Source organism: Oncorhynchus masou, chromosome 29 (assembly GCF_036934945.1).
Source record: "Oncorhynchus masou masou isolate Uvic2021 chromosome 29, UVic_Omas_1.1, whole genome shotgun sequence".
NCBI lineage: Eukaryota > Metazoa > Chordata > Actinopteri > Salmoniformes > Salmonidae > Oncorhynchus > Oncorhynchus masou.
Window position 1 is genome coordinate 42,203,039 of NC_088240.1, and position 20,499 is coordinate 42,223,537.

Consider the following 20,499-nt stretch of genomic DNA (forward strand, 5'->3'; position numbering starts at 1 on the left):
GAACTACTTCATACACCACATGTCCAAAAGTATGTGGACACCTGCTCGTCGAACATCTCATTCCAAAATCATGGAAATCAATATAGAGTTGGTCCCCCATTTGCTGCTATAACAGCCTCCACTCTTCTGCGAAGGATTTCCAGTAGAAGTTGGAACATTGCTGCGGGGACTGACTGATGCCACAAGAGCATCAGTGAGGTTGGGCACTGATGTAGGGCAATTAGGCCTGGCTCGTAGTTGGAGTTCCAATTCATCCCCAAGGTGTTCAATGGCGTTGAGGTCAGGGCTCTGTGCAAGCCAGTCATGTTCTTCCACACCGATCTCAACAAACCATTTCTGCATGGACCTCGCTTTGTGCACGGGGGCATTGTCATGCTGAAACAGGAAAGGGCCTTCCCCAAACTGTTGCCACAAAGTTGGAAGCACAGAATTGTCTAGAATGTCATTGCATACTGTAGCATTAATATTTCCCTTCACTGGAACTTTCTGGAATTTTAAACCTGACTGAGTCTGTAATAGCAACATGTTTCAAGCCGACCATCATAATCCCTGTGCCCAAGAACACTAAGGTAACCTGCCTAAATGACTACTGACCCATAGCACTCACGTCTGTAGCCATGAAGTGCTTTGAAAGGCTGGTTATGGCAAACATCAAACCATTATCACAGAAGCCCTAGACCCACTCCAATTTGCATACCGCCCCAACAGATCCACAGATGATGCAATCTCTATTGAGAGAAATGGCCCTGTTTTTTTTTACCAGAAAAGGTAACTCATCCACCATGGCAGAAGAGGAAGTTCCAGACTGTTGGTTGGGAAACAATAACAAAGAGGAATGAGGATTGGGTGTTGAGGGACGGGACCACATTGTCCAAGGTGGGTTTGTATTATGATAAACAATACATTTTCTGTCCAGATAAAGATGTTGATGCAGCATTGAAAAAGGCCGACCACTGACCAAATGCCTCTTTGTTTTCCAGTCCATCCCTCAGGACATCCCGTGCGTGGATGTGCTGTGCCAGTGTGATTTTGGAGCGCAAGCATCCAGTTGTGGAGATCGAGCCTGTGGATGGACAGATCAGTAACTCATCAAATGTGATACAACAATGAATTTGTAAATATATCTGCACAGTATGTTTGTGTATGGTTCTCATGACTTAAGATTGGATGTTGAGGGACCACTTGTCACATTGTCCAAGGTGGGTGTCAGGACCCGGTTACGAACCTGGGTCTCCGGAGTGAGAATCAGTCACTTAACCAACTGAGCCACGAATAGTCAGCAGATCCCAGAAGATGAGGCAGACACAGCAGTACTTAAGACGGTGTATTTAATAAAGTAAAAAGGAGAAGTCCTTCAATACAAAAATGGCAAATCCAAAAGGTGGTAGGAATAGCACAAAAAAGCCTCAAGAGATACTCAAAAACAAAAACAGAATTCCACAAGAGCATCCACCGGAATCGACAAGAATACACAGAACACTAGGGCTGGGTGCTAACATACAAACACAGAGCACAGAACTGAGGGAAACTAAGGGTTTAAATACAATCAGGGTAAACGAGGCACAGGTGCAAATAATAATGGGGAACAAGGGAAAAAACATAAGGTCAAAAAGCACAATGGGGGCATCTAGTGACCAAAACCCGGAACAACCCTGGCCAAATCCTGACAGAATCCCCCCTAGGAACGGCTCCTGACATTCCTACCAGCTCTCTCAGGGTGGAGGGCCCTGAACTGACGAATGAGGTCAGGGTCCAGGATGTCTTTGGCAGGAACCCAGGAGCGCTCCTCGGGACCGTAGCCTTCCCAGTCCACCAGATACTGCCAGGACCGCTGCACCCGGCGGGAATCCAGTATCCGATGGACGGTATAAGCCGGCTGGCCTCCAATGACACGAGGCGGAGGGGGAGGTCTGTCTGCCGGGACAAGGGGAGAAAAAACAACAGGTTTTAACAATGAAATGTGAAATGTGGGATTAATCTTAAGGGATCTGGGTAAGTGTAGGCGATAAGAAACTGGGTTAACTCTCCTGGCAACCTTGAAGGGACCGATGTATTTTTGGGACAGCTTGCGAGACTCCACCCTTAGTGGTAAGTCTCTTGTGGAGAGCCAGACTCTCTGGCCGGGGCGCAGGGTAGGCCCGGGACGGCGATGTCTGTTGGCTTGTTGTTGGTACCTCTGTGAGGAACGCATAAGATTAAGACGGGTCTTCCTCCACATAAGCCGACAGCGTCTGACGAACTTCAAGGCTGAAGGCACTCTGACTTCTGCCTCCTGGTCCGGGAACAATGGAGGAGCATAGCCAAACTGACACTCGTGCGGGGACATACCAGTGGAGGAGGAGCGCAAGGTGTTGTGCGCGTATTCGGCCCAAACAATAAAGGGTGACCATGTGGACGGGTTGTCACGAGTCATACATCGGAGGGTGGTTTCCAGCTCTTGATTCATCCTCTCTGTTTGGCCGTTGGACTCCGGATGGTACCCTGAAGATAGACTGGCAGAAGCCCCCATGAGTTAGCAGAAGGCCTTCCAAAACCTTGAGGCGAACTGGGGACCTCTGTCAGAAACCATATCTTGAGGAATGCCGAAGACTCGGAACACATGATTAATTACCAACTCAGCCGTTTCCTTGGCAGAAGGTAACTTAGTCAGAGGGACGAACCTGGCCGCCTTTGAAAACCTGTCGATTATGACTAGGATAGTAGTATTGCCATGGGATGGAGGAAGTCCAGTAATAAAGTCCAATGAGATATGGGACCAGGGTCTGTGGGGAACAGGTAAAGGGTGAAGGAGTCCTTGAGGGCGGAGGTGAGAAGATTTGCCCTGGCAGCACACGGGACAGGCATTGACGAAAGTGGCAACGTCTTCTCTTATGGTAGGCCACCAGAACTTACGCTGGATGAACTCCAAGGTGCGACCTACGCCCGGATGACAGGTGAGGCGAGAGGAGTGCCCCCACAGAAGGACCTGAGTCCTCACTGCCTTGGGGACAAACAACCGATTGGCAGGACCTCCTTTCGGGTCCGGTTCGCTAGCTTGAGCACGTCTCACGGTATCCTCAACTTGCCACGAGATCGGAGCCACAATCTTAGCAGCAGGAAGGACAGGCATGTCCGTGTCATCTCGAATGGCAGGAGCGTAGACTCGGGACAGGGCATCCGGTTTGAGATTCTTCGACCCGGGCCGATAGGTGAGGATAAACTGGAATCGATTGAAGAAAAGAGACCATCTAGCTTGTCTAGAGTTCAACCGCTTCGCCTGCTGGATATACTCCAGATTTTTGTGGTCCATAAGCACTTGAAACGGGTGAGAAGCCCCCTCGAGCCAGTGTCTCCATTCCTTCAATGCCATCTTAACCGCTAGGAGTTCACGATCCCCCACATCGTAGTTCCTCTCAGTCGGGGTAAGCCGGTGTGAGAAGAAAGCGCACGGATGAAGCTTCTTGTCTTCACCCTCTGAGACAGGACAGCTCCAACACCAACCTCTGATGCGTCTACCTCCACCACAAATGGTTCATCCGTAGTCGGTAGTATCAGGATGGGAGCAGAGAGAACGCGCTGCTTGAGTCCTTGGAAGGCCGTCTCAGCTTCTCTTCCCCACAAAAACCTTGCATTGCCACCCTTGGTTAAAGCTGAGAGAGGGGCTGCCACCAAGCTGAAGTTCTTGATGAACTTGCGGTAAAAGTTTGTGAAGCCCAGGAAACGCTGAACTTCCTTAACGGATTTGGGGTGGGCCAATCCGCTACCGCCCCTACCTTCCTGGGGTCCATTTGGACTCGACCGGGTTCCACTACAAATCCAGGAATTGTACTCGGGATGAATGGAATTCACATTTTTCCGGCTTAACGTACAGATGGCTGTCCAGGAGGCATTTGAGTACTTGTCTGACATGCTTAGTGTGTTCTTGAAGGGAGCTCGAAAAGATGAGGATGTCATCCAAGTAAACGAACACAAATATGTTAAGCATATCCCTAAGCACATCGTTTATGAGCGCTTGGAACACCGCTGGGGCGTTGGTCAGGCCGAAGGGCATCATCAAGTATTCATAGTGACCAGTAGGCGTGTTGAAAGCGGTCTTCCACTCGTCACCAGGTCTGATCCGCACAAGATGGTATGCGTTCCGCAGGTCAAGCTTAGTGAAAACAACTGCTTCCTGGAGCAGCTCGAAGGCTGTGGCCATAAGGGGTAGCGGGTAACGGTTACGGACGGTTATGGCATTGAGTCCCCGGTAGTCGATGCAAGGACGTAATCCACCGTCTTTCTTGGCCACAAAGAAAAAACCCTGCTCCCGCCGGGGAGGTGGATGGACGCATGAGGCCTGCTTCCAGAGCGTCCTTGATGTAGGTATCCATAGCAGCTCGTTCGGGTGGAGATAGGGAAAAGATCCGACCCCTGGGGGGCAAGTGCCCGGAAACAGGTCGATGGGGCAATCGTAAGGTCTATGGGGTGGTAGCATGGTGGCCCTCTGTTTGCTAAACACCAGTTTGAGGTCATGGTAACACTCGGGAACTCGGGTCAGGTCGATGGATTCTAAAGACTCGGGAGTAGAACTCGGGGAATTCTGGAAAATACAAGTAGCTTGGCACGTAGGACCCCACTGCTTGATAGTGCCCATAGACCAGTCGATGTGAGGGTTATGGCTGTGAAGCCAGGGGTATCCAAGGACGAGAGGGAACTCGGAACAGGAGATCAAATGAAAGTTCATCAATTCCTGGTGTTGTGAAACTGAAAGTCGCAAGGAGGTAGTGACATGAGTGACAAGTCCAGATCCCAAAGGGCTTCCATCCAATGTAGTGACCCTCATGGGTTCACTTAGAGGTTCAGAGGAACGCCATTCTCCTTCGCCCAGACACCATCCATGAAGTTACCTGCGGCTCCAGAGTCTACCAAGGCTTGAAGGTGAAGCTTGTGGTTGTCCCAGGAGAGGGTGACTGGAATGAGCAGACGGGAGTTGGACGGATGGGAGGAGGTTATGTTTCCCGTTACAGTTCCCCCGGTCTGTACGGGACAGAGCGTTTCCCTGGAGCCCGGGACACGTGGAACGGAAATGGCCCGGTTTGCCGCAATATAGACAGCGTCGCTCCCTCATCCGGCGGTCTCTCTCAGCCTGGGAGATGCGTCCAATCTGCATGGGTTCCGATGGAGCCAGCGAGGATAAAGGTGGGGACTCGGAGCTGGGACTGATAGGGGCTAGAGGTCTACGGTTGAGTTCTCTCTCTCTCAGACGCTGGTCAATGCGTGAGGCCAACTTGATCAGGGACTCGAGATTGTCCGGTGGTTCCCGAGTGGCCAGTTCATCTTGGATAGTGTCGGAAAGGCCTTTCAGAAAGCACACCGTGAGCGCCTCGTTGTTCCAGCCACTTGCTGCTGCCACCGTGCGGAACTGGATGGCATAGTCCGTCACGCTGCGCCAACCTTGGTGGAGAGTCAGGAGCTGTTTGGCTGAGTCAGAACCACTGCTTGGGCCTTGAAACACTCGTTTGAATTCCTCAGCAAAGGCAGAGTAGCTGGCACAGCAGGAACTATGGGCATCCCACACAGCAGTAGCCCAGGCCAGGGCTTTTCCGACAGCAGGGTGATGATATAAGCGATCTTAGACCGGTCGGTGGGAAACGACGAGGGTTGTAGCTCAAAGGAGAGAGAACATTGGGTGAGAAACCCTTTACAAGCACTTGGATCACCTGAGAACCGTTGGGGAGGTGGAAGACGAGGTTCAGCCAGGGGGTTAACTGCCATGGGTACGTGAATCTGAGGTACTGGGACGGGAACTGTTGCCGGGGTAAGACGATCAGATATTTGCTTAATGGAAGTCAGCATCTCCGACAGAAGATGAGAATGTCTAGCCATTAAGGCCTCTTGCTGAACCAGGGCGGCTTCGTGGCGTTGGACAGTCTCCTGGTGGTGGGACAGCGTGGCAAAAATGTCCTGGGAACTGGCTGCCTCTGGGTTCATTTTTGGCTCTGTGTTTCTGTCAGGACCCGGTTACGAACCTGGGTCTCCGGAGTGAGAAACAGTCACTTAACCAACTGAGCCACGAATAGTCAGCAGAACCCAGAAGATGAGGCAGACACAGCAGTACTTAAGACGGTGTATTTAATAAAGTAAAAAGGAGAAGTCCTTCAATACAAAAATGGCAAATCCAAAAGGTGGTAGGAATAGCACAAAAAAGCCTCAAGAGATACTCAAAAACAAAAACAGAATTCCACAAGAGCATCCCCGGAATCAACAAGAATACACAGAACACTAGGGCTGGGTGCTAACATACAAACACAGAGCACAGAACTGAGGGAAACTAAGGGTTTAAATACAGTCAGGGGAAACGAGGCACAGGTGCAAATAATAATGGGGAACAAGGGAAAAACATAAGGTCAAAAAGCACAATGGGGGCATCTAGTGACCAAAACCCGGAACAACCCTGGCCAAATCCTGACAAATCTGTCTAGATAAAAATGGTTTTACAGCCTTAAAAAAGATTCCCCCACTGACCAAATATCTCTTTGTTTTCCAGTTCAACAGGAGTGCATCCCTCAGACCATCCTGTGCATGGACATCCTGTGTCAGTGGGATCCGAGCGCGAGCATCCAGTTGTGGAGACGACTGCACATCGAGCCTGTGGACGGACAGGTTAGCAATTCATCAAATATGATACAATATTGTGTAAAACTGAATTTGTACAAAGAAGAAAGAAGCAGGTGAAGAACAAAGAAGCAGGTGCCTCTTCCAGTGAATTGGAGCTGACCTTGGACCTGGTGCCAGTGAGGATGGTCTTCACTGAGGCGGTAAGACCCTCCCTCTTGATATAAAAATCCTTTGACTTCACTGCCCCTTCAATGGTAAGGCCCCTTGCACCATAGGGACACTTGACCTCCACCGCTGTGGTGGCCACGAGACCATCTGGTGAGGCACCCAGGATCCCAGACCCCATGAACCAAAGCCATGACTCCTGCACATCCATCCCTGTAGACATTTTGAATGCCTTGATGTCCTCTTCTTTGTTATCTGTGCCCCACTTTACAGACAACATCCCACCCAATGACATGCCATTCCACAGAATCTGCTTCGGAGACGGTTCAGAGTGAGAGTGAGAGTGAGAGAGAGATAACCGTACTGAAGATCCTCCTCTGTGGGGTCTTGGGACAGAGGGTCGTAGTCTTCGGTTGAGTACAGGTCCTCCACTTGTTGCACCTGGCTGGCTTCATTCTCTTTTATTCCACACCCATACGACCGATATTGTGAACCTCCAAAATAGGCTGCATGGCTACACTGATAAGCTCCATGGAGGCATTCGCATGTGGTAGAGAGAATCCCCTGGTCAACTATAGAGATCTGCCAAGAGGAAGGATGTTAAGTGCCACATGCCTTTCAATGCATGACTGTGAACACCTTGAAATGCATTAGTTGTAAGAAATGTGCTATATAAATACATTTTGATTTGATTGATGACACTGCAGCTGTACAATATTTAATAAACTGTATTTTTCACAAGAGGACAAGTACAATTTTTCCATAAACTTTTAATTGATCACTTGGGATTTTATCACTTGACATATCAATCATATAGTGGGAAGGATCCTATAAATAAAGACTGTGAATTTATGTACCATCTGTATAAATGAATACTGTGGCTTTGAAGATTTTTCTCTGGTCATAAAACTATACTACAGGCTATTCAGTTCAATCCATTCTGAATGTCAATAGATGTTTTGGGGGATAAATTCTCATCAATCACAACATTCTACAACTGAGATATCACTCATCTAAGTCTGGTATCCAGGGTAATCTGGTTAATGATTATATCATTGATTGGGGATTATTCCGTGTAGAATGTTGACAGCTGTATACAACACATTGTATTGCTAAGATGCTCAAACTTACCTTAAAAGCTGCACTCACCGACACAGGATAAACTGTATCCCTCATGCTGGCCCTGACCAAAGCAGTAAGTTGTAGTGGTCTAACTAGCTCCGCTAACTACTGCTCTGTTAACTAGCTAGCTGAAGTGTAGTCAGTGGTTAGTTAAAACAGAGAAAAGGTATGGAAGAAGTTCAACACTTTATTCAATTCATTTCAATACAGCACATGGATTCATCATGGATTGGACACACGGTCTTTGATCCTGCTGGTGAACGGTGGCTGACGGCGTCAACTAGAGATGACGTGCAGTAGCTTCCCGTAGTAGTTTGTCGTTTTGCTGAGGTCTTCTCTGTTGCTAATTAGCGTTTATTTTTTGTTTAGTAAATTGAGGCAAATGTATTGATAAAACTCACCTTGTCCGAGAGGGAATTACGCTGTTATCAAAACCCCACCCCAAGGTAAGCCAACACCAAACACATACTTAATTTAAAGTGTTTGTAAAATTCACCATTGGGACAATTTCTGTGTTTGACTGCTTGGTTTTATTGGTATTATGACACATCCTCCAGGCAAGATGGATGTCATATTTGACAATTTGTCTCCCAATGATGTATATAAACCCTGGATAGCTGACGCTATGTCTTGGCCAATAAGGGCCTCTGAAGCGGGCCGTTATTGTCATACTCCTCCCTTTCAGGGCTTTGATTAATGGAAGTGAATAAGGGAAAAACAAGATGCCCATATTAAAACAGTCAACTTGTCAACAATGCGCGGCATATGAATGCAGCCAGCACTAATTCAAAGGATGCGAGAAGACATTTCATATGTACAGTAAATGGGTGATTCTGCAACTTTGGGCATTTTGGCCTTGCAAGCCCTTTTCCAGTATTATATTTGTCTTTGATTTGCCTAGAAACAATATCTGATAATCAAATCAAATCAAATGTATTTATATAGCCCTTCGTACATCAGCTGATATCTCAAAGTGCTGTACAGAAACCCAGCCTAAAACCCCAAACAGCAAGCAATGCAGGTGTAGAAGCACGGTGGCTAGGAAAAACTCCCTAGAAAGGCCAAAAGCTAGGAAGAAACCTAGAGAGGAACCAGACTATGTGGGGTGGCCAAGATGTTCAAATGTTCATAAATGACCAGCATGGTCCAATAATAATAAGGCAGAACAGTTGAAACTGGAGCAGCAGCACGGCCAGGTGGACTGGGGACAGCAAGGAGTCATCATGTCAAGTAGTCCTGAGGCATGGTCCTAGGGCTCAGGTCCTCCGAGAGAGAGAGAGAAAGAGAGAATTAGAGAGAGCACACTTAAATTCACACAGGACACCGAATAGGACAGGAGAAGTATTCCAGATATAACAAACTGACCCTAGCCCCCCGACACATAAACTACTGCAGCATAAATACTGGAGGCTGAGACAGGAGGGGTCAGGAGACACTGTGGCCCCATCCGAGGACACCCCCGGACCGGGCCAAACAGTAAGGATATAACCCCACCCACTTTGCCAAAGCACAGCCCCCACACCACTAGAGGGATATCTTCGACCACCAACTTACCATCCTGAGATAAGGCCAAGTATAGCCCACAAAGATCTCTGCCACAACCCCCCCCCTCTCTCTTTCTCTCTTTCTTTCTCTCTCTCGGAGGACCTGAGCCCTAGGACCATGCCTCAGGACTACTTGACATGATGACTCCTTGCTGTCCCCAGTCCACCTGGCCGTGCTGCTGCTCCAGTTTCAACTGTTCTGCCTTATTATTATTGGACCATGCCTTATTATTATTGGACCAGAGCCCCAGTAAGCCAGTGACTCAGCCCCTGTAATAGGGTTAGAGGCAGAGAATCCCAGTGGAAAGAGGGGAACCGGCCAGGCAGAGACAGCAAGGGCAGTTCGTTGCTAAAGAGCCTTTCCGTTCACCTTCCCACTCCTGGGCCAGACTACACTCAATCATATGACCCACTGAAGAGATGAGTCTTCAGTAAAGACTTAAAGGTTGAGACCGAGTTTGCGTCTCTTACATTGGTAGGCAGACCATTCCATAAAAATTGAGCTCTATAGGAGAAAGCCCTGCCTCCAACTGTTTGCTTAGAAATTCTAGGGACAATTAAGAGGCCTGCGTCTTGTGACCATAGCGTACGTGTAGGTATGTACGGCAGGACCAAATCAGAGAGATAGGTAGGAGCAAGCCCATGTAATGCTTTGTAGGTTAGCAGTAAAACCTTGAAATCAGTCCTTGTCTTGACAGGAAGCCAGTGCAGGGAGGCTAGCACTGGAGGAATATGATCAAATTTTTTGGTTCTAGTCAGGATTCTAGCAGCCGTATTTAGCACTAACTGAAGTTTATTTAGTGCTTTATCCGGGTAGCCGGAAAGTAGAGCATTGCAGTAGTCTAACCTAGAAGTAACAAAAGTATGGATGAATTTTTCTGCAAAATTTTTGGACAGAAAGTTTCAGATTTTTGCAATGTTACGTAGAAAAAAAGCAGTCCTTGAAATGGTCTTGATATGTTCTTCAAAAGAGAGATCAGGGTCCAGAGTAACGCCGAGGTCCTTCACAGTTTTATTTGAGATGACTGTACAACCATTAAGATTAATTGTCAGATTCAACAGAATATCTCTTTGTTTCTTGGGACCTAGAACAAGCATCTCTGTGTTGTCCTAGTTTAAAAGTAGAAAGTTTACAGCCATCCACTTCCTTATGTCTGAAACACATGCTTGTAGCGAGGGCAATTTTGGGGCTTCACCATGTTTCATTGAAATGTACAGCTGTGTGTCATCCGCATAGCAGTGAAAGTTAACATTATGTTTTCGAATGACATCCCCAAGAGGTCAAATATATAGTTAAAACAATAGTGGTCCTAAAACGGAACCTTGAGGAACAGACAGATAAGATCTAAACAAGGCCAGAACTTGTCCGTGTAGACCAATTTGGGTTTCCAATCTCTCCAAAAGAATGTGGTGATCGATGGTATCAAAAGCAGCACTAAGGTCTAGAAGCACGAGGACAGATGCAGAGCCTCGGTCTGATGCCATTAAAAGGTCATTTACCACCTTCACAAGTGCAGTCTCAGTGCTATGATGGGGTCTAAAACCAGACGGAAGCAGACGGAGGCATGTACATTGTTTGTCTTCAGGAAAGCAATGTGTTGCTGCGCAACAGCCTTTTCTAACATTTTTGAGAGGAATGGAAGATTTGATATAGGCCGATAGTTTTTTATATTTTCTGGGTCAAGGTTTGGCTTTTTCAAGAGAGGCTTTATTACTGCCACTTTTAGTGAGTTTGGTACACATCCGGTGGATAGAGAGCCGTTTATTATGTAAAACATAGGAGGGCCAAGCACAGGAAGCAGCTCTTTCAGTAGTTTAGTTGGAATAGGGTCCAGTATGCAGCTTGAAGGTTTAGAGGCCATGATTATTTTCATCATTGTGTCAAGAGATATAGTACTAAAACACCTGAGCGTCTCTCTTGATCCTAGGTCCTGGCAGAGTTGTGCAGACTCAGGACAACTGAGCTTTGAAGGAATACGCAGATTTAAAGAGGAGTCCGTAATTTGCTTTCTCATAATCATGATCTTTTTTAATAATGGCTGCGATCGTACTATTCAGGAATTCATATATTTCTGTCATTTTCCGCAGATAGCCATAGACACATGTAATTTCCATCACGTCATTAAGTTAAACTTCCATTAAACTTTCATGATAAATAAATATCATACAATTTATTTATAACACATTTCTTATATATTTGTACATTAACTTGTATTGAAAATTATTTTAAGTGATTTTTAAGGTTTTCCTAATATTAATCATTCAACATGACCCCTGAATGTATAAACCTTCCTTTGTGACAGCTGAAAACATTTATTTATCATGAAAAATAAAACATTTCCACATAACCTTTTTTGTGAGTTTATTACAACAATCATATCTATTTCCCTATCTACAACAAATCAATCAATATAAATTTTACATAGTATACTCATTACCACCTGGGTGTGGTGGAAATGACATATCCAGTGCATTCGGAAAGTATTCAGACCCCTTGACCTTTCCCACATTTTGTTACGTTACAGCCCTATTATAAAATTGATTAATACATGTTTTTCCCTCTTTAATCTACACACAATACCCCATAATGACAAGGAAAAACAGGTTTTTATACATTTTTGCAACTGAAATATTACATTTTCTTAAGTATTCAGACCCTTTACTCAGTACTTTGTTGAAGCACCTTTGGCAGTGATTACATGCTTGAGTCTTCTTGGGTATGATGCTACAAGCTTGGCACACCTGTATTTGGGGAGTTTTTCCTATTCTTCTCTGCAGATCCACTCAAGCTCTGTCAGGTTGGATGGGGAGCGTTGCTGCACAGCTATTTTCAGGTCTCTCCAGAGATGTTCGATCAGGTTCAAGTCCGGGCTCTGGCTTGGCCACTCAAGGACATTCAGAGACTTGTCCCGAAGCCAATCCTGCGTTGTCTTGGCTATGTGCTTAGGGTTGTTGTCCTGTTGGAAGGTGAAGGTCCGCCCCATTCTGAGGTCCTGAATGCTCTGGAGCAGGTTTTCATCAAGGATCTCTCTGTACTTTGCTCCGTTCACCTTTCCCTTGATCCTGACTTGTCTCCTAGTCCCTGCCGCTGATAAACATCCCCACAGCATGATGCTGCCACCACCATGCTTCACCATAGGGATGGTGCCAGGTTTCCTCCAGATGTGACACTTGGCATTTAGGCCAAATAGTTCAATTTTGGTTTCATTAGATCAGGTGCCTTTTGGCAAACTCCAAGCAGGCTGTCATGTGCCCTTTACTGAAGAGTGGCTTCTGTCTGTCCATCTGTGGTAAATTCAATTGTTGGACATGATTTGGATAAGCACACACCTGTCTATATAAGGTCCCACAGCTGACAATGCATGTCAGAGCAAAAACCAAGCCATTTTCAATTCAGGCTGTAACACAACAAAATGTGGAAAAAGTCAAGGGGTATGAATACTTTTCAAAGGCACTGCATATTTCTCTTGACGGAGTGATGCTGAATGTAAAAAATGCTAATACAGTCATGCAACTTTTGGAAAATTATAGAATAGTCTCTAAATATGGAAAACGTGGATACAGTTTGGGCTAAACTGTTGAGCAACTGGAATGGCCTATTATTGTTACACAGTTGCAGAAGTACAGCATGCAATAGTAAAGTGTTGTTTGGTATGTGTCCCAATGGTGACAGGGCAAAAACGGTACCTTACCCTTCCCACCTACTTCCCCCAGGAGACAGCTTACTGCAGAGTGAGTACAGTTCTGGTGGTTGTTGGTGCTGGCAAAGCAGGCTTATCTGCAGCATCCACCCTGGTCAAAGCAGGCTTTCAGCAGGTCCAAGTCTTGGAGGCTATGAGCAGGCCTGGAGGCCGCATCCACACCACCAAACCCTTTGGCCAGAATATCATTGAGCTGGGGGCCAACTGGATCCAGGAGGGCAATCCACTCTTCCAGGGGTGACTGATGGGAGGAGCTATGGGAGGACAGGCTCATTGTAATGCCTGGAATGGAATCAATGGTACGGCGTCATGTGGGTTCCATTTGTTTGATGTTTGATACCGTTCCATTTATTCTATTCCAGCAATTACAATGAGCATATCTTCCTATATGGCCTCCAACCAGCCACCACTGCTCTTTTCTTGCTAGCCCAGGTAGCGGGGCTCAGCTAGCATCATGTGGCTGCAGATCTCCGTCACCCCTAGGGACTTGTTCTTCGAGAAGAGCGGGAGGCAGCTGCTGTTGGGTGAGGTGGAGCAGGTATGTGCCCTCTTCAGTAGGTTCTCACCTCCAGCGCTTTTGATTCTGAGATAAGGCATACCACCCAGAGCTTGAGGGGCTACTTGGACGAGGAGGTCACCCAGCTGCCACCCTGCGGCCTTATAGAGGACTGCCCAGGGGTGTTTGAGTGGTGCAAGAGGAGTAAATGCACGGATGAGGCCAGGTCCCCCCTGTACAAGGTGTATGCCTTGCAGCTGGGTCACTACATAGCCTGGGAAAGAGCACTTTTTCAACTCTCTGGGTCCTGGCAGACACTCTCCTGGACAGCCATAACCCTGGAGCCATGCTGTGTGACAGACCAGTACACAGTATCCACTGGGCTCTGGAGAAGTAGTGCCACACCCATCCAGCCAGAGCGCTGTGCCAGGGGGGCCAGTGATTTACTGCAGACCACGTCATCATGACCATCCCTTTAGGCTTCCTGATTGAGAATGTGGTGGCCATGTTTAAGCAAGCCCTCCCAAAGTCCAAGGCCGATGCATATTGGACAAGATCTACCTGCGATTCGAGGACAGGTTCTGATCCCACGACTGGGTCAGGATCCAATTGGTGTGGGACGCAGGGGGGGATGAAGAGGTATACTAGCACTCTCAGTCAGAGGGTGGTGCCTGGAGAGACATATGGTATAAGATATGTGGCTTCGACACAGTGGCCCGCCATCCCACCATCCTCTGCGGCTGGATCACAGGCCGGGAGGCCCGACATATGGAGAGCCTGGACGAGAAGATGTTGGGTCAGGTGTGTATGAGGTGTGTGTCACGACTGTCTATCACTCAGGTGCACAGGTCAGTGTCTATCATTGGGTGTGTGGGAGAGAGGTGTGGCCATCATATCTCATCACTGAGATATCTGACGTTCCTGTTTAACCTTTCACCCTGTTGTTAAGGTGGGGTCTGTAGATATCCTACAACGGTTTCGCACCATAGATTATATAAATGGATAAATCCATTGATCACGTGACACCATTCATCCCTATGTGAAGACTTAACAGGAAGATGGCGCCAACAGACATGGTAGCTCTGCTTCTAGCTCCTAAGCAACATTGCAGTATTTTGTTTTTTTATTTCCTACATTATTAGCCCAGAACGTTATTTTGTGTTATTACATACAGCCGGAAAGAACTTTGTATATCAGAGCGACGGTAACTCACCAGCATTACGATCAGGTTACAATTAGGGAAAGTCGTATTCCTGGTAGTAATGCTGGTGAGTTACGGTCGCTCTGATAACCAAAAGTTATTTCTGGCTGTATGTAATAACACAAAAAGAGCGGGCAATTTAACTTATCCCAGAGAATGCTACAAGATGCCTTTGGCGGAGAAAAGGTATTTGGAGTGGACTTCTAGTCCGACTGAGGAGGCGTGCACACCATCCACCACTACCGAGTATATTACTCGCTGATGTTCAGTCTCTGGACAATAAAGTAGTGCGAGGATCTCCTTCCAGAGAGAAATCAGGGACAGTAACATACACTGCCCTATTCCTTCTGGACAAGAGGAATACCCACGTATACCTATGCTGTTCATTGACTATAGTTCAGCCTTCAACACCAAAGTACCCTCCAAGCTTATCATTAAGATCGGGCCCGGCGCCGACAGAGATGGCCGCCTCGCTTCGCGTTCCATAGGAAACTATGCATTTTTTTTTTTTTTTACGTGTTATTTCTTACATTAGTACCCCAGGTCATCTTAGGTTTCATTACATACAGTCGAGAAGAACTACTGAATATAAGAGCAGCGTCAACTCATCATCAGTACGACCAAGAATATGACTTTCGCAAAGTGGATCCTGTGTTCTGCCTTTCACCCAGGACAACGGAATGGATCCCAGCCGGCGACCCAAAAAAACGACTCCGTAAAAGAGGGAAACGAGGCGGTCTTCTGGTCAGACTCCGGAGACGGGCACATCGTGCACCACTCCCTAGCATTCTTCTCGCCAATGTCCAGTCTCTTGACAACAAGGTTGATGAAATCCGAGCAAGGGTAGCATTCCAGAGGGACATCAGAGACTGTAATGTTCTTTGCTTCACGGAAACATGGCTCACTGGAGAGACACTATCGGAGTCGGTGCAGCCAACGGGTTTCTCCATGCATCGCGCCGACAGAAACAAACATCTTTCTGGTAAGAAGAGGGGCGGGGGCGTATGCCTTATGGCTAACGAGACGTGGTGTGACCACAGAAACATACAGGAACTCAAATCCTTCTGTTCACCTGATTTAGAATTCCTCACAATCAAATGTCGACCGCATTATCTACCAAGAGAATTCTCTTTGATTATAATCACAGCCGTATATATTCCCCCCCAAGCAGACACATCGATGGCTCTGAACTAACTTTATTTGACTCTTTGCAAACTGGAATCCATACATCCTGAGGCTGCATTCGTTGTAGCTGGGGATTTTAACAAGGCTAATCTGAAAACAAGACTCCCCAAATTGTATCAGCATATCGATTGCGCAACCAGGGCTTGCAAAACCTTGGATCATTGTTATTCTAACTTCCGCGACGCATATAAGGCCCTGCCGCACACTCCTTTCGGAAAAGCTGACCACGACTCCATTTTGTTGATCCCTGCCTACAGACAGAAACTAAAACAAGAAGCTCCCACGCTGAGGTCTGTCCAACGCTGGTCCGACCAAGCTGATTCCACACTCCAAGACTGCTTCAATCACGTGGACTGGGATATGTTTCGTATTGCGTCAGACAACAACATTGACGAATACGCTGATTCGGTGTGCGAGTTGATTAGAACGTGCATTGAAGATGTCGTTCCCATAGCAACGATTAAAACATTCCCAAACCAGAAACCGTGGATTGATGGCAGCATTCGCGTGAAACTGAAAGTGCGAACCACTGCTTTTAATCAGGGCAAGGTGACTGGAAACATGACCGAATACAAACAGTGCAGCTATTCCCTCCGCAAGGCTATCAAACAAGCTAAGCGTCAGTATAGAGACAAAGTAGAATCTCAATTCAACGGCTCAGACACAAGAGGTATGTGGCAGGGTCTACAGTCAATCACGGACTACAAAAAGAAAACCAGCCCAGGCACGGACCAGGATGTCTTGCTCCCATGCAGACTAAATAAAACAATTTGCCCGCTTTGAGGACAATACAGTGCCACTGACACGGCCTGCAACGAAAACATGCGGACTCTCCTTCACTGCAGCCGAGGTGAGTAAAACATTTAAACGTGTTAACCCTCGCAAGGCTGCAGGCCCAGACGGCATCCCCAGCCGCGCCCTCAGAGCATGCGCACACCAGCTGGCTGGTGTGTTTACGGACATATTCAATCAACCCCTATCTCAGTCTGCTGTTCCCACATGCTTCAAGAGGGCCACCATGGTTCCTGTTCCCAAGAAAGCTAAGGTAACTGAGCTAAACGACTACCGCCCCGTAGCACTCACTTCCGTCATCATTATGTGCTTTGAGAGACTAGTCAAGGACCATATCACCTCCACCCTACCTGACACCCTAGACCCACTCCAATTTGCTTACCGCCCAAATAGGTCCACAGACGATGCAATCTCAACCACGCTGCACACTGCCCTAACCCATCTGGACAAGAGGAATACCTATGTGAGAATGCTGTTCATCGACAACAGTTCGGCATTTAACACCATAGTACCCTCCAAGCTCGTCATCAAGCTCGAGACCCTGGGTCTCGACCCCGCCCTGTGCAACTCGGTACTGGACTTCCTGACGGGCCGCCCCCAGGTGGTGAGGGTAGGCAACAACATCTCCACCCCGCTGATCCTCAACACTGGGGCCCCACAAGGGTGCGTTTTGAGCCCTCTCCTGTACTCTCTGTTCACCCACGACTGCGTGGCCACTCACGCCTCCAACTCAAACATCAAGTTTGCGGACGACACAACAGTGGTAGGCTTGATTACCAACAACGACGAGACGGCCTACAGGGAGGAGGTGAGGGCCCTCGGAGTGTGGTGTCAGGAAAATAACCTCACACTCAACGTCAACAAAACTAAGGAGATGATTGTGGACTTCAGGAAACAGCAGAGTAAGTTTTAAGTTCCTCGGCATACACATCACAGACAAACTGAATTGGTCCACCCACACAGACAGCATCGTGAAGAAGGCGCAGCAGCGCCTCTTCAACCTCAGGAGGCTGAAGAAATTTGGCTTGTCACCAAAAGCACTCACAAACTTCTACAGATGCACAATCGAGAGCATCCTGGCGGGCTGTATCACCGCCTGGTACGGCAACTGCTCCGCCCACAACTGCAAGGCTCTCCAGAGGGTAGTGAGGTCTGCACAACGCATCACCGGGGGCAAACTACCTGCCCTCCAGGACACCTACACCACCCGATGTTACAGGAAGGCCGTAAAGATCATCAAGGACAATAACCACCCGAGCCACTGCCTGTTCACCCCGCTATCATCCAGAAGGCGAGGTCAGTACAGGTGCATCAAAGCTGGGACCGAGAGACTGAAAAACAGCTTCTATCTCAAGGCCATCAGACTGTTAAACAGCGACCACTAACATTGAGTGGCTGCTGCCAACACACTGACTCAACTCCAGCCACTTTAATAATGGGAATTGATGGGAAATTATGTAAAATATATCACTAGCCACTTTAAACAATGCTACCTAATATAATGTTTACATACCCTACATTATTCATCTTATATGTATACGTATATACTGTACTCTATATCATCCACTGCATATTTATGTAATACATGTATCACTAGCCACTTTAACTATGCCACTTTGTTTACATACTCATCTCATATGTATATACTGTACTCGATACCATCTACTGTATCTTGCCTATGCTGCTCTGTATCATCACTCATTCATATACCTTTATGTACATATTCTTTATCCCCTTACACTTGTGTATAAGACAGTAGTTTTGGAATTGTTAGTTAGATTACTTGTTGGTTATTACTGCATTGTCGGAACTAGAAGCACACACTAGAAGCACTAGAAGCACACACTAGAAGCACACCCCAGGTGGTGAAGGTAGGAACCAACACCTCCACTTCGCTGATCCTCAATACATGGGCCCTACAAGTGTGAGTGCTCAACCCCCTCCTGTACTCCCTGTTCACCCAGGACTGCATGGCCACTCACGCCTCAATCATCAAGTTTGCAGACGATTACCAAGAATGACGAGTCAGGGCCCTCACCTCTCCCTCAACATCAACAAAATGAAGAAGCTGATCGTGGACTTCAGGAAACAGCACGCCCCATCCACATTGACGGGACCGCAGTGGAGAAGTTGGAAAGCTTCAAGTTCTTTGGCGTACACATCACTGACAATATGAAATGGTCCACCCACACAAACAGTGTGGTGAAGAAGGCGCAACAGCGCCTCTTCAACCTCAGGAGGCTGGAGAAATTAGTCTTGGCCCCTAAGACCCTCACAAAATTTGACAGTTTCAATAGTAGGCCTACGTTAGCCTACTTGCACAGTACAGGGGTTGGCCTGAAAGACCGATATGGGATTTATCATTCAGTTCATGCAGAGTGTATGTCAACTAACTACGTTTCCATCCACAGCTTTTATACAAGTAACGGCAGGAGTTGGAATCGGTTCAGAGAACAGAACAGAGAAATGATTAGAGGAACAGAATCTGAACTGGAAACGAAAGTGATTATGGAACAGACATTTTTTTAAAGCATGGGAACCCAGTTAGTAACTGTATTTTACCACACTTTGCTATTTCATTTCACATTCAGTTTTAGTTATTATGATTTGCTGAAGGTATTGAACTTACACAAAGTGGGGAATATTATCTTTATTGACTGCCATTCAGCATGGCATCTGAAGGGTCTTCATATCAAGACATATTAATCTGTGTTTATCCAACATAGCAAAAATTAAATACCGCAGTGGTTATCCCCATTTGACAATCTTGAATATCATTGATACATTAGATCTAAACATTTATATTATAAAGCATATGAAGTAACTCATCTTTATATTTCTGCACTACAACATATAACTAAGCCCTTGCGGTCCTCTGAATATTGGCATTACAAAGAAACATTTTAGATGTTTATTTTTCAATGTTAATAAGTCTCATTGTGAAAATAAAGTATAGAACCAATATCATCTCCTGCTTAGTCTTAAATGCTTGACATCTACATTATATATCCAGGTAGAATTCGGTGACACAAGTAGCAATTCAGTGGAAAAGTGCTGCTTATTGTGCCTATGATAAATCTCAGATAACAAAACGTATATAATTATTCCTATCCCCTACACTTTTCCTCTCCATAACTTGATTGTTTAAATTACAACAGCAACATTTCAGGAACAAACAAAAAAAAGCCTAAGGCACAGTCATTTGATAACCAACAGTAGGTTGGTTATCTGAGAATGTGTGAATGAGTGAATTGCAATGCTAGATGACAAAACACAAGGGGCCTAATTTTGACACGGCAAAAAAGCAGTGCTAGTGTTCGCCATGTCTGATATTCTCCCTATAATTTTGCTTTAGTGCATCTAATTTGGAATGACGCAAAGTCCATGCAGGGGCAATATGATTGGAGTTTAAGGATGCACGAATAACGGTGCAAATTCAAGATACAGAATTAAGATGTATAGTTCTTGCATTCCAACCTCCCTATGAAATAGATTCCCAAGAGAGTATTTGAGGAGATACCGTGTGATTTGACGACAGCACGCTGCTATTTTACGCTGTCAAAATGAGACCTGAGGTGCAGATATTCTTCTCCTAGAACAGACCCTTCTCTTTCTTCAGACTCTGCTGCTTCCAGGTGGGCATGGAGTAGAACTCTACCCGGGACACACCCAGGATCAGAGCAAAGTCAGCATTGGACAGATACTCCTGGAAAAGAT

The 20,499-nt window shown here is 46.6% G+C and overlaps 1 protein-coding gene and 1 pseudogene across 5 annotated transcripts in view; one reads left to right on the forward strand and one right to left on the reverse strand.

Moving 5' to 3' along the window:
- Positions 1-13,562: 13,562 nt before the first annotated feature.
- Positions 13,563-18,803, forward strand: LOC135519612 (uncharacterized; annotated as a pseudogene).
- A 614-nt stretch (positions 18,804-19,417) lies between these two features.
- Positions 19,418-20,499, reverse strand: part of LOC135519757 (villin-1-like) — a 28,534-nt gene continuing 27,452 nt past the window's right edge. For all 5 annotated transcript variants that reach the window (XM_064944982.1, XM_064944980.1, XM_064944981.1 and 2 more), the window contains one exon: positions 19,418-20,488. In XM_064944982.1, coding sequence (XP_064801054.1) covers positions 20,375-20,488 — 114 coding nt within the window. In that variant the 3' untranslated portion in view covers positions 19,418-20,374. The remainder of the gene's footprint in view (positions 20,489-20,499) is intronic.